The sequence below is a fragment of the Eumetopias jubatus genome, unplaced genomic scaffold, assembly GCF_037043125.1.
Source record: "Eumetopias jubatus isolate StellerSeaLion01/CBP00866 unplaced genomic scaffold, mEumJub1_p1.0 scaffold_3, whole genome shotgun sequence".
In the NCBI taxonomy this organism is placed as follows: Eukaryota; Metazoa; Chordata; class Mammalia; order Carnivora; family Otariidae; genus Eumetopias; species Eumetopias jubatus.
This window is the reverse complement of record NW_028274809.1, coordinates 113511735-113525718: the sequence shown is the minus strand read 5'-3', so window position 1 is coordinate 113525718 and position 13984 is coordinate 113511735. Positions and strand designations below refer to the sequence as shown.

Sequence of the window (13984 nt, the reverse complement as noted above, 5' to 3'; positions counted from 1 at the left end):
CATGGGGTCCAAGTGGAAGCTCATTACGAACAATCCTTGCCTTGACCTCTGGGCATTCCCTGGAGGACTGGCCTTTGGGGAAGTTCAGTCAACATGAGTTACACATTTACCGTACCAGCATTTGTAGGAGCTCTCACAGTGATGACCCAGTGCCAGTGCTTAAGTGGTTCTTTAGTCCATTATAGTTCTACTGTATGAATAGCTCTTCCCTAGTGTCTTCAAATGCGGCCTCTATTATTATTTAGGTATGGCAAGGCCAGTGCAAAGATAGCTTGTTATCCTCACAGATGTCAGGAGGACGGGCACACCATGCCACGTGGGGAAACAAAGAGTCAGTTAGAGTCAGAGGGGGCAATGGGAAAAATGTACCAGGAATCTGGACCATGACAGCCTCCACACCCCAGAGTCTGCTGAAATTTTTCAAACTCCCCAATCCTAAGGCTTCTCACCTTGTCTTGCCCATTCCTTCCTAAGGAAACCACATTTAAGACTTTTGCCTCTACTTTCCCTTGTAGCCCAGTCTCCTGAATGAGACTGGTGCTTCCCCATGTGGCTCTGTGTGGTGTTCCATGCCTCCTATTTCTAGGGATCTGCACATATAAACTTCTTCCTTCATAACAGTCTTTTCTGTGCCTCTATGTCTCACCAGACTCGACTAAAACTAAACCCAGGTACATTTTAACACAGCAAAGTCACTCATGTCAACAAGCGGTGAAGTTCTCACACATGTAGTACCAGAGTTCAAAGAGGTTTCAGTTCATTAATTTCATTTGTAGGAGCATTAGAAATTGTTTCACAGTAGATCACATATCAGACGTAATGACAATACCTTCATCGCAGAAAGAGTGAATTATGATACAGCATTATTTGTCAGATTATGGTTGAATCACAACCATAGGTTGCATTCTGATGCAAAATTGGGTAAAAACTCAACAACAGCTTATTGGTACATGATATTTACAACAGAATATTATATATGTTGCTATTATTATTATGTATAAATTCTGATCTATCTATATGTTATATATAACAAACTGAATCTACCTTACTATTAATAGAGAGATATGTGTGCTTTGAATGTATAACATATTTGTAAATATATACAGTAAATATTATAAGTAACAATATACATTTTTTATAGATCCATTTCTTTCTGGAGAGCTGGTTATGGAACCTTTGCTTGCATGCCAGTATCTACACACCAGCGGAAGTACTGCAGATATTTCCAAGCATGCTTCCATCCAAATTGCCAGGAGTCACTGCTGAGGACTCAGCCATCGCTGTGACGACAGACTTTCATAATGTCTAGTCCGGATCCAGTTGCTGTACAGGGGATCAGTGCGGGGGCCCAGCCGTTCTAACTGGGGGAGACACCACTCCTTGTTTTCCTTTCCAAAGGCAGAGGGTCCAGGTGAAATGACAAAGCCTGTGCCTGTAAAGCTTATAGAACTTAATGATAAGGATTCAAAGATAAATTCAATGGAAAGGTCAGTCACAGGGTCTATTGCTCGTGTGATACAAAGCGACTTGTGCCAGGCTGGCTTTTGCAGACCTCAAACATTGGACATACATTCAGAGCTCCACTTAATGCTCCCAGCCAAGAAATCAATTGCTTCCAGGCTGGGGTGGAGGGACTGTGATGTGGCCAAAGGTACAAGAGGGCTCCTGGCCCAGCAGGCATTCGCTTTGACTCTGCAGTAATCTCTAATGCAGAAGTGGGTTAAAGGCTCTGAAAGGTCAGGACATTGACACCCCGTGACTGGTATCACCCCTTGTGGCTCTCCCTGTTCCTTCTCTCAGTGTCCTCAGGGCCTCCCTTAGCAAGAGCCCACATGGCCTTGTGGAAACAGATCCTACTTTTCTAGACTGTGCCAGGGTAGTCTGAGTGAGAAGGGAAAGTGGCAAGGAGAGAATCACTTCTATAAACAGTCCACAGTAGAGAGAGCTTGTAAGTGCTGTCTCCAAAGGAGGGCCCCGCATCAGCTGTCATGGTGAGCAAAAGCAGGGCTGTGAGAAGGCTCATCCCTGGGATGGGGCAGCACTGAGATCCTGGCCTAGGAAGGCTGTCTCTGTGTGCTTTCCTCAATGGCAGGATGGAGATAAGACAGGTGACACATTTATGTGACATTTCCAACCACAAGCCCTGAATCTTTTTTGTGTCCTGGGGAGTGTCAGCTTTTTAATGATCTCTCTGGACCCCTGGGGAGCTATTTACAGGGAAAATACCTTTTATCCTCAAATTCTCCATGTGCCATGAAGAAGCTGGTGGCTTACTTTTCACAACTACTGGATGATAGTTTATGTTCTTTTCTGAGTTTGGTGGGTAAAGTTTTCTTAGGGAGAGAGGGAGGGAGGGAGGTAGATGATAGATAGATGATGATAGATAGATAGATGATATAGATAAAAATGGTTAATTTGGGTTTCTTATTTATAGTCAGGAATTATTCTATTAAAAGTATCCATTTTCTACTTAAAAGGTAAATGAGTGTTTACATCTTACATATTCCTACTAATAATTAACACATTTTGCTTTTGCTTTGGACCACAATTATACCCTCTCAAATGTGGCACAATCCTCTCAGTTCAATTTCCTAAGTGCAGCCTTGGAAAGTAAGACAATGTGTCCTTTTGTCTGCCTATGTTTTTCAGCATACTTCCTATTGGTATAAAAGTGTAAAAAGCATTTGGTAAATATTCTACACATAGTATAAACATATTCATCGAGTTCTGAGGAGAAGTTTTCAAAGTTCATCACTTGTTTATTTCTAGAATAATTGAGCTGATATAGAAGGTACAGCTCAGAATGTACTAGAAACCATTTAAAGACAACCTTGCTGTCAAAAATCACAATTGCCTAGAAATATTTATGTCTCACAATGTTAGTAATTACTTTTTCAGGAACCATAGTCCAAATCAACCCTTTACTGACCTGACCTGACTTTCTCCCCAAGAAGACATGAAATGGTCTACGCATATCTGAATAGGAGGACTCAATGTCTCTACTCATCAGGGAAATATAAATCAAAACCACAATGACATATGCAACCTGTTAGGATGGCTCTTATACCAAAGACAAGAGCTAATGAGTATTTATGAGGATGTGAACAAAGGGGAACACTGTACACTGACAGTACAACCATCGTGGAAAACAGATGAAGTTCCTCAAAAAATTAAAAATGTAACTACCTTATGATCTAGCAATTCCACTTCTGGGTATATATGTGAAGGAAATAAAAACAGAGATTTGAAGAGATACCTGCAATCCCTTGATCACCGCGGCATTACTCAAAATGGTGAAGAAAGGAAGACAACCTAAGGATCTGTCAACCGATGACTGGAGATATGTGTACTTCCACATGTGTGCACGCTACGTGTAGCACTGCGGTAGCAGCCTGGGGGAACTCAGCGGGACTTCCGTTCCAGAGCTCACAGCGAGCACTCTGTTCCCCTCGAGGTGTAGTGTTCTCTCATCCAGGGGGAGTCAAAACTCCCCCTGCAGTGCAGCATTTGACAGTTGAGCACTGTGGTAACTGTCTGGGGGCAGGGCACCTTTCTGTCCCCAAAAGTACTCCCGTACGTGCGGCGTTACGTCATCACATGGGCAATATGATGTCATGGGATGGCCTTTCCATTGAGTTCCGCTGGGAACATTTTAAATGAAATTGCATAAGCCTTATAAAACACCAATATCTTGATCAATTAATATTTTAATGCAGGCCGTATTATCTATTCCCGAGTCCTTTCCTTGCTCCCATTTTATTCTTATTTGTTTACCTGAATAATTGGTAATATTCTTCTTGTTTTCACTCCGATTTCTCGTTGTGGGAACTGTCCAAACAGGGCTGTGAAAATTATCAGAGAAATATCATTGGCAGATCCAGCTTAGAAGCGCCTGACTCCCGAGTACGGTGCAACTGATAGGAAGATGGGCCTTCAGTCCCTTTATTTTTTGCAAATTCATATTGATTTCACCTTGGGGTTCAGACTGAGGCTGGATGCTTGCTTCCTAGACTGTCTTGAAAGCATAAGCAGTACTAGAGTTGTATGAGTTAATTATTAACCCAGCTTCATGTTGTTGTTGGCTATGTTCCTTACTTATGGTTTATGCTCTTCTCACAGCACCATGTATGATTAATCATTAACCCTGCTTTTTCCACTCTCTACACCTGTTTGCACATTAATCATAGAACCCTGATGGAGACCAGATGGTAACACCTGTCTTGAAATTATCTGATGCATGCCAGCATAGCAGATCCTGGATGGCACTGCATTGTTTGGAAGAATACATACCTTTGGGTTGTTTTAAAGCTTCCCCCACCCAAGGCTTCAAGAAGCCCATTAGCCTCCGCTCATGTATTCCTCTCCTTCCCCAGTCACTACATATATACAGTTCCCAGATCCAACAGAGCAAGGCAGCTTTGGGAACAAAGAGCAAGGCACATCACGTGCATGGACAAGTTTGAGTCTGGAACAAGACTAGTTGGCTGGCCTACAGCAAGGAAGCTGTGCTTGCCTGGTGGGCTAGTAGATGGCTGGACTCCAAGATTGGAGGGCTAGCCTAGAGCCTGAGGCTGTAACCTCTTTGTGCTAATTCTCCCTCTGCCTTGCCTTGAGAATGGGCTCTGCTGTGTACAATCTTCTCCTTTTAAGGAGATGGTGATAATCCCAGTAAGTGCTAATTGCCCTGAAAAGGGTGTCATAAGGGCACTGGTTAGTAGAGGAAGCTGCAGAAAAGGAGGTGGGCTGACTGGCTGTCAGACTCAGGTCTTGGCTCCCTCCTTCCCACCCTCCCTCCCCTCTCTTGCCTTCCTTATCCATGAAGCTTTTCTGAAGCTGCAGCTCTGCTTGACCCGGAGCACAGCCCATGTGGGGCCGTGTTTACCTCCCGAGGACTGAGAGAGCGATGCGGGAGACAAACAGTGCCCAAATGCGTGACATGACGTGTTGCCACAGCCATGGTGCATCTATGTGTGTGGGGGGGATGAAGGGGTGCTCGAGGAAGAGTTGTCATCTGCGAGGGGCCATGTGCTCAGTTTACTCTGAAATCATCAGAGAATTTAGGGTTGAATAGGCCCCAGCACAAGTGTTTACTCATGGTGTCTAAGTCATAGACCTTCAAATAAGGCTTAGGGATGCGAGACAGTCTTCCACGAAAATATTTATTAAACAATGAAAATATTCATCGAATGCATCAGTTGATAGGAGATGAAACAAACCTATTCCCTACAACACAGAAAATGAGAGGCTGCCCAAGTTCCGGCTTTCCCAGAGAGGACCATGCTAGCTCAGGCTGCGCGGGGATGCCAAGGCTCTGCCGATGTGGAACTGTGGGTTCGGTCCTCTAGGGTCTGGTCAGCAGTCTCCCCCTTCCCTGAGGAGGCTTTGGAAGAACAAGCACGGAAGAAGGAAGAGAACACTCAGCATGCGTTGTGCACTCAGTCCACTGGAGTGTGCGGCGACAAAATCTTCCAGGTCTGAAAAAATAATCCAGGTGAGAAAGGGGTCAGCCCATACTGAGCTTCAGTGTTGACTCTCCGTGGTGGAAGGAAACAGGCTGCCCACAGGAAAGGATTAAGGCCCTGCTGGCAGTCATTTCTTGGATAGAAACTCACAGGATCCTGCTTTAGTCAGCTTTGGTTAGACCAAGTCAGCCTTGCCCGCGGGGGTCCACAAATTGGGGCTGTGAGTGCCATATGGTGTCCCTCTCGGGAGGCCCATGGTTACCCACTGAGCTCAGAGAGACAATATTAGAACTTCCACTATACATTTATAGAAAATGTAAAACTAAGCCTTACAATATTTACTGTACTTCTTAGAATCTACTGAATCAATTGTTCTATGGCCATTAACTCACCTCCTACCAAAAAGGAAACTCTGCCTCCAGGGGATGACTTACTGTGACCTAGGATTTGTATCACATCCTTATCAAAAGGCCTTTTTTAGACTTGGTCAAACACAGCACAGATTTTTATCATGTGTATTAGTCCTGTGCAAATGTGAGAAAGAAGATGTAAGTAGAATTAAGTCTTCTCCTGCTCTGCATGACCACTGTCTCACACCACTGAATGCGGAACATACTCAAGTATTTTTACTGGAGGGGAGTGGGAAATTAAAACAGATAAAAGGATGAAGACCACCCTGAATAAGGAGAACGCCATATTTCAATGTGGGGTCCAGAACCAGCATTCCTAAAACTCTCCAATTTGCAGATACCTCTGGGAGCCAGACGGCTTCCTCTCCTGCCATGACACCCAGAGAATCTTACCCATTGCAATGGCACCTAGCGTGGGAGACTGTCCCTGGAGGGCAGGACAAAGGGTCTCTCTCTCTCTCCCACACAGCATGTTGTTGCTGGCTGGGGCCATGACCCTGGAGGGCCACCTCTTCCATAGGCCAAATAGGCTGGTTCTGGCCCTATGATGGTTGTTTCCTTGTTTGGGTTGGTTGGTGTCAGACATACCGTTTTTAAAACTGAGTTGGAAGCATGAGGTGAGGCTTGACCTGACCCCAACCTGACATTCACATTCCCTGTTTACCCGTGAAGGCACTTGAGTTTGCTACTTCACCCTGTCAGTACTTAGACTCTAAATTTTGGAACACTAAACTGGTTCTTGAAGCTAATGAAGTACTTAATTTTGGGGGACTACGTGGGGGAAGAACCACCCCATGGTATAATGAGTTTTTGGCCTGGCTCAACACTAAGCTTCCTGTCTGCTGGAAGCCTGTTTTTTTTTTTTTTTTTTTTAACCATAATTAACTTAATGCCCCTCAGTTAGTGGATATTGTTTACAAACTATAAAACACACTTCAGGAAACTTGCATATAATGTTAGATTATGAAATAATTTTTGAAACCTCACTATATTGACTTGAACACTGTTAATGGGGATGAGAATAAAATAATTATTTTGTGCATCATATATAACAGGTGAAGTCCTTTTCATCTTAACAAATCAATGGGGTAAATATTCAGCTCTAATTTTGCAGTTGAAGAGACTGAAACCCAAGCAAGTTATTCAACCTTTCATCAAAATCATAAGCATTATAACAAGTATTTTGGGGGATTTGAACAAGTATTTTGGAGGGATTTTCCAATGCTTTTTCTATTATGCTACACTGTCTCTTTAAATGCAAAATTAACAAATGTAAATGAAGAAAATAGTAGAGGTAATGAGAGTTGCCTGCCTCAAGCATATCGTTTTTAGAATACTCAAAATGGTTTCTTTTGAATGCAATCTAATAATAGGTAAGGGCTTATATGGTGTTTCTTCTTTGGAGCTGTATTTGGAACTAACTGGTCAAAGACAATCCATTCAATATTTATTGAGAATATTATTCACAAAACACCATTTACATCATGTAACAGGAAAATGACAAAATAGCTCACAGCAACAAACAAGATTATTTGGCATTGAGTTTATCCTTCAACATCTCTGTGAGAGGGTAGAGGGCAGGTTGAGAAACTAACAGCGTTCTTCTGAATCAGAATGGAAAACCATGCCCTTGAAAAGACATTCTATTTGGCATTGAGAAAGCCTGTCATTCTTGGACCCACAGAGCATCAGGTCAAGAAGGACCTTAGGAGGTCCTATGGCCTTCAGGTCCCTGGAGGTGCTGGTGGGTCATGATTTTGTAGTATGATGTTATCTACTGGCGACTCACCCATTCACAGGTATCCTTGATTCACCTCTTTTCCTTATATTATGAACATAATTTTCCATTCTATCTTCCATATGTTCTTCAAAATCCTCATAACATCCCGTTAAAGGATTTACAACACCTATAGATTTAGAATATGGCCATATTTTCAATATTCAAAATAACACTATCAAAAATATCTTTAGTTTGTATTGATAATTATTCCTATAGGAAGAGTACAGAAATGGCACAGTAGTTGAGATTCACATTCTGAACATTATGCACCGTTGGTGGGAATGTAAACTGGTGCAGCCACTCTGGAAACAGGTACGGGGGTTTTCAAAAAATTATTAATAGAACTCCGCATGATCCAGCAATTCCCTCTTTGGGCATTTATCCAAAGGAAATAAACATACTAACTCAAAAATATATATGCACCTTTGTGTTCACTGCATATTTTTTACAATAGCCAAAACATGGAAGCAACCTAAGTGAACACTGATGGATGAATGGACAAAGAACATATATGATATAAATAAAATGAATGTGACATAAATGTGGATAAAAGAAAATATATGATAGATAACACAAACACACACAATGGAATATTTGTCAGCACATAAAAGAAGGAAATCTTGCCATTTGTGACAACACGGATGGACCTTGAGGGCGTTCTGCTAAATTAAATAGATGGAACAGAGAAAGACAAATACCAAAAGCTTCACATCTGGAATCTTAAGTAAAAACAACACAACTCACAGATACAAGAAGTTTGGTGACTGCCGAAGGTGAGGGTTGGTAGGTGGGCAAAGTGGGTGAAGATCCAAGATCAAAAGGTACAAATTTCCAGTTTTAAAATAAATAACTCATGGGGATGTAATGTACAGCATGTTGACTAAAGTTAATAAATCTATATTTTAAAGTTATTAAGATTGTAGATCTTAAAAGTTCTCATCACGAGAAAGAAAACCATAACTATGGAAGGTGATGGATATTAACTAGACTTAGTGTGGTGATCATTTCACAATGTACAGAAATGCCGAGTCATTATGTTATACACCTGAAACTAATATGCTGTTATATGTAAATTATATCGCAATTAAAAAAAGTGATGTACTTCAGGGATGTCCTCATGTAGAGCATAAATGGTAGCCATTTTATTCAGAGTAATATTCTTACTATTCATAGAATAATATTAATTATATCAATATGCTATGGTATGTTCCTTGGCAGTATTTTTAAATAATTAAATGTTATAAAATGTATTATTTCTCAATTTGACAATTAGCCTTTTGTGATTATCTCTTAAAGAGACATCAGATCCTGTTTATTAGCGGTAGGAGTTAACTCCTCTAAGCCTCGGTTTCCTCAAATATAAAAAGTACGATAATACTTATTTCATGGGCTTAAGAGAATCAAACGGGATAAGGTGGAGACAGGGCCTGAACTATACTGAGAGCCATCATCATTCTCATCACCATCCCTCCTGTCATCATAACCTCCGTCAGCAAGCCAGCAGGGTCATCCGCCCTGAGGAAGGAAGGTCCAACAGTACAAAAGTGCTCCTGTCCTCTCGGCACCTGACAAATTACTGTGAAACATGACTATTTTGTTTAGCTGTGATGAGCAGAAGTCACATGGAGGAGCCACTGTCCAGTCCTTGGCAGACAGCAGTCCCAGCCTTGGAGGTCTCCAAGGATAGAAAACAGTAAGCAGAGGGTCTGGAATCTGGTCCCTGCCCTGTTGCTTCTGAACCCAAGCTGGCCTTGCACAGGAGACTGCAAATGCCCACAGCTAGCCCCGGCCCCACATTCCTGCTGGGAGCGCCAAGGGCATGTAGGAAATGACTTCACCTGTAGGACCACACAGGTGCCACTTGCCATCCCGATGCCTGTTCCCTAACTTGTGTCCTTCTTTTTCTGAGCCACAAAAGGAGCAGCCAGTGAATCAGGGGCAGAAGCCCGGCAAACAGAAGGAGCAGGGTGCTTTGGGAAACCCGGTGGGCAGGAGAGAGGGAGGACAACCCGCAACATCGTGCAATGCTGTACTATCATCTCTCTCTCCCTACTGGCACTGGCCACACCACGCACAGCTGCATGAGAAGGGAGGGGCAGGAAGGGGGGTTGATGGGCTGTACCTTCATTTAGCATCTCTTGACAGCTCATCCTCCCCAAGGTTGCAGCACAGGGAGGGAGGGGCAGGAAGGTGGGCTGGAAGCTGAGCAGTCATTAAGTGCGCTCCTCCACTACTGGGCCCACCAGGAAGGCAGGGGCAGGAGGCTGGATTGGAGGGTCCACCCCCAGTAGTGGTGCCCCTCCCCTGCAGTCCTGACAGTGGACAAAGGGGTGGGGAGTGCTGTTGAAGGGCTGTGATATCAGGAAGTACATCCCCTTCAACTGTGGGATTTGGCCAGAGTCGAAGAAGGTGGACGGAGGAACAGAAAAGGGGGTCTGGGAGCTTTGACTGCTCACTGCACAGCCAAGGCCCCCAGGGCTGATGAAGAGGCTGAAGGGATGTGCCTTCATTCACTGTGCTTCTCACTGGAGTCCAGGCAGAGCATGCTGAAGAGGGGAAAGGGTGCAGGATGTGGGATGGAAATACTGTGCTTCCTTTTCCTAAGTCTGTTTTCTGACCCAGGAAATTCATGTTCCTGAGTTTAACAAGGGAAACATGTGCCTTGAGTTTGCTCCCTGCTCAGAATTCTCACAAATGAGTGTTCACCCCATGTGTTCTCCACACCCTCCTGGCTTTTCCTATGCCTGGCAGGTCTGAGGGTGGTTACAAGGTGCCTTCCTTCTCTGGGAGCACTGCCTGGTTGGCTCTAAAGGGCGGCGCCTGGCCATCCACGCCTGTCCCTGTCCTGCTCCAGTGCCTTCCTCATTTCAAAGTTAAGGAGACGGTGTTGGCGTGGTGTCACTGGAGATTGAGTGGGCAACCTCTCTGCCAGGCTGGCTCTGCTTACCAGCTGCTGTGCTCCCCAAAGTCTGCTCACTCAAAGGCCACTGTTTGGAAAACACATTTAAACCCAGCAATCGGGGCAGAGTAAACTTAGGAATCACTCTAAATAATAATGATAACATGCTATGTGATTCACAACCAGTGTGACTTTCCTAAGTGATCAATCAACCCAGCTTCTCATTTCTGTGTCGCCTGGCATAGCTACATCTCTGCGGATTGGAAGGTACCAAGGAGCAATGCCCGGCGTGCGGGGACTGTGTGCACAGGACGCGATCCTCTTACCGCAGCTGCCGGGCGTCTGCTGGGGGAAACAGTGCAGAGCTGCGAACACACACCTGCAAAGGCGGCAGCGGTGGAGGGTCCAGGCTCCGTGCATCAGGGCGCCGCATTCCCTGAGCGGACAGAGAGGCACCATCGGCGGGATCGCCCCGCCCGGCCCCCCGCCCTTCGTGTCCGCTCCCCTCCACGCCCCGCCCCGCGCGTGCTCAGCGCCTGCGCCCATCCACTCTCCTCCCCCAACCTCTACCCCGGCGCACCCCGCCGCGCCCGCTCCCCTCCACAAGGTCAAGCGCCCCTTCTCCCCCCGCCCAACTCTCAGCCCGCTCCCGCAGGCGCGCACCTCTGCCTCTGGTCGTGCTCGCAATAACTGCCGGTGAAGTGGGCGGGGCATACGCAGAAGCTGCCCAGGACGCAGGTGCCGCCATTCCTGCAGCAGCGCAGCGGCGGGGGCGCGCCTGTTGGGGGCACCTCTGGGTGTTGGCGCCGGCTGCCTCCTGGCCCTTCGCGGGAGACTACCCCTGAGAGGGCCTCATGAGCCTCCCCGGAGAGGCACTAAAGTTTACCTCCCTGCCCATGTGTGTTTGCTCAGGTAAACCCTACTTGTTAATTTAAGGATTCAAAACAAACTGCCAGGGGTCCTGGAGGGTCAGGATCTGGCTCAAGGACCCTGCAAGTCAGATTTTCTCTCTTCCTTCCATTCATATGTTAAAGTCAGGCTGTGACTTTCCTCGACAGTGATTAAAACCAGGCCTTCAGGGCAGGGACCACCCACAGGTTTTGAGGACTACAGAAAACCCTCCCAACCCCTTGTTCCTGCCAGAGGAACATGACACCCCCCCCCCCCCAAGCCAGAGACGTGGGGTCTGGAGCCTGAGAGTCTGCAATAAGCCAATCAAGGGTCCGCTTTTCACTTCGGGTGCAATAGTTGCTTGAATATCTTTAAATCACACTCCTCTAGACCTGAGCAAATGCAACCTCATACCAATGAAAGGGCACAACTTGTTTTCACAGCAGAGGAGCACCTCACTCGGACATACTTTTCACTTTATAGTATATCATCATGTGAAGATGATAAAATGAGCTCTGTTGGGGTTTTCATTTTATCCTTAATGTATTCCAAGTTGTTCTCCGATCCTAAACTGGGAGGCCAGTAACGGAGATGACCACAAAGCTTTTCGGGGGACAAGGCGACTTACCACCTTGGAAAGCCCTGAGGTAGGGACTTGAATCCTGGGGCCGCCAGCCATCCATGCTTCCATTCCCCTCTCCAAAATTATTCAGCATCCAGTTGAGTGTTTTCTGCTGGAGCTTCTGTGCTGTAGCATTGTTGATTTCTTCTCTGTTACCCTTATGTTTCTCTCCTTGATAACCTTTTGAAAACATTGAAAGTATGAGACTGATGATGACTAAACAATAAATATACAATAAAAAGGGAGTATAAATAAAATGCTTCTTACTGTTGTCTCCCAAGTGGATGATGTGTAATGCCAAACTGACAAAAAACAGAAGCCTAGAATGTTTAAAGAAAAATTTTGAAGTTTAAAATATTAAAAGTAAAAGTAGAAATGTACATATGCTTAAAATGTAAAGCAATCATATATAAACATAAGTATATACAATATGTAATGTATAATAAATATTATGCCATCATTTTGTAACTTGTAGATGTAACTTAATTAATGTTGTCGTGACTTAGATTTTGAGACCAAGGAAGTGTGCATGTCCCTTAATGAGAAGGAACATTTGTGCATGCACTGCAGTTTATTCTGGAGGCTTTTGAATGCCCCTCTTGGCCCTCAGATCTGGATGATGTGTGTCCTTACCTAACAGGGTGTCTCTGGGTCATTTCCCGCTGACGCGTCTGGTGTAAGCGTCTCTTTCTCTCTTCAGTACATTGAAGATCAATTTCCAAGGAAGTGGAGATCTGTTTCCAAGGAAGTCGAGTCTTACCACGTTTTGTATTTGAAGGGATCTTTACTCCAGGTCCTGGAATAACTGCATTAGGACATAAGACGGATAGGGAAAGAAGATATAGATCTTTCCTACCATTCTCTAGGCCGTGAGAAACAGCAGTGAGATCTCTGCGTTCTGCTGTGGAAGCCCATGAGGCAGTGAGCTGCTGTGACAGGCAGGGCCCATGCTGAGCCTCCAGGACTGTCCCCTCAATGAGACCTGGTGGGGGTGGGGTGGGGGCTGGAGACTTGGGCTGATTCTGTCCTCAGTGGTGTTAACAGGGCTGACAGCAACAGGAGTAGTCAATCTCTGCTGTCCACATTGGTGGCTAAGGCAACAAGCCTTTCCCTCACTGAAAAACAAAACAAAACAAAACACCACAAAAAAATTAAAATCTCAACAAGAAAAGTTTTCACAGGAAAATGGACATTTTATACTGCATACCCTTGTATAGTGGCGAGGGCCCAGCTAGAGAAGGGAGCCCTTGGGTGGGACATGGGTCCTAAAAGTCTTGACTGCGGAGCATGAATATGAAGGGAGACATTTCCTCACGAATGATTGCTGAGGATGTATCGACCCTTCCACAGACGGAGACTTCTCTGTGCCCAGCACGGTGGTGACTGTGTCATGTACATTGCCCATTTAATACAGCATGCCTCTGGGGCAGTGTTTTTATTATCCCCCATGTAAAAGGAGAGGCAACGGGGAGGCTTAGTTTACGTCCCAGTGGCAGTTAGATCTTCGAACAATAGGTAATTTTATGAGAAGAAGCCTACAGGGTGCTCAGTGTGTGAAGACCAAGGAGGAGTGGCGAGGGGACTGCCCCAGTCATTGTCTGATGTTAAGCTCTGGATCCAAGAAGGGAGTGATTGCCAGAATAAGGCCTTGGGCCCTTTTATCATCACTGAAGAGGATGCTTTGCAACTCGGGCAAATTGTCCTGTGATTTTTAACATAAAAACAGCTTTGTAGAAATAGCCTGCTTCCTCCAAGGATGAAATAGTCTTTGATAGTGACTTAATTTTCACAATCTTTAAATGTGAGGTTTACTCCAGAGGCTGATAAATAGAGCAATAGAGCCAAGGGAATTGGTGAGCCTGGCTGCCCTGGGCCTCCCAAGGACTAGTTCTGTGAGCTGCCAGGGCCCCGGCGGGACCA

At 45.1% G+C, this 13984-nt stretch overlaps 1 protein-coding gene across 1 annotated transcript; it reads right to left on the bottom strand.

The window, feature by feature from the left end:
* Positions 1–5196: 5196 nt before the first annotated feature.
* Positions 5197–12720, bottom strand: LOC148164732 (cryptic protein-like). The gene is made up of 6 exons (XM_088022174.1): positions 12698–12720; positions 12332–12384; positions 12071–12244; positions 11215–11329; positions 10878–10987; positions 5197–5474 (listed from the first exon to the last, which is right to left on the bottom strand). Exons 1-6 carry the CDS (start codon positions 12718–12720, stop codon positions 5353–5355), a joined length of 597 nt encoding a protein of 198 aa, XP_087878300.1. The 3' UTR covers positions 5197–5352.
* Positions 12721–13984: the final 1264 nt, after the last annotated feature.

Excerpts from the sequence above, each read along its gene's own strand:
- LOC148164732 (XM_088022174.1), bottom strand. The coding sequence starts at position 12,720 with ATGACCCAGAGACACCCTGTTAG. Across the intron at positions 12,385-12,697 it reads ACCCAGAGACACCCTGTTAG|GCTTCTGTTTTTTGTCAGTT; the intron begins GTAAGGACACAC and ends TAAACATTCTAG. Across the intron at positions 10,988-11,214 it reads GAGCACGACCAGAGGCAGAG|GGAATGCGGCGCCCTGATGC; the intron begins GTGCGCGCCTGC and ends CTGTCCGCTCAG.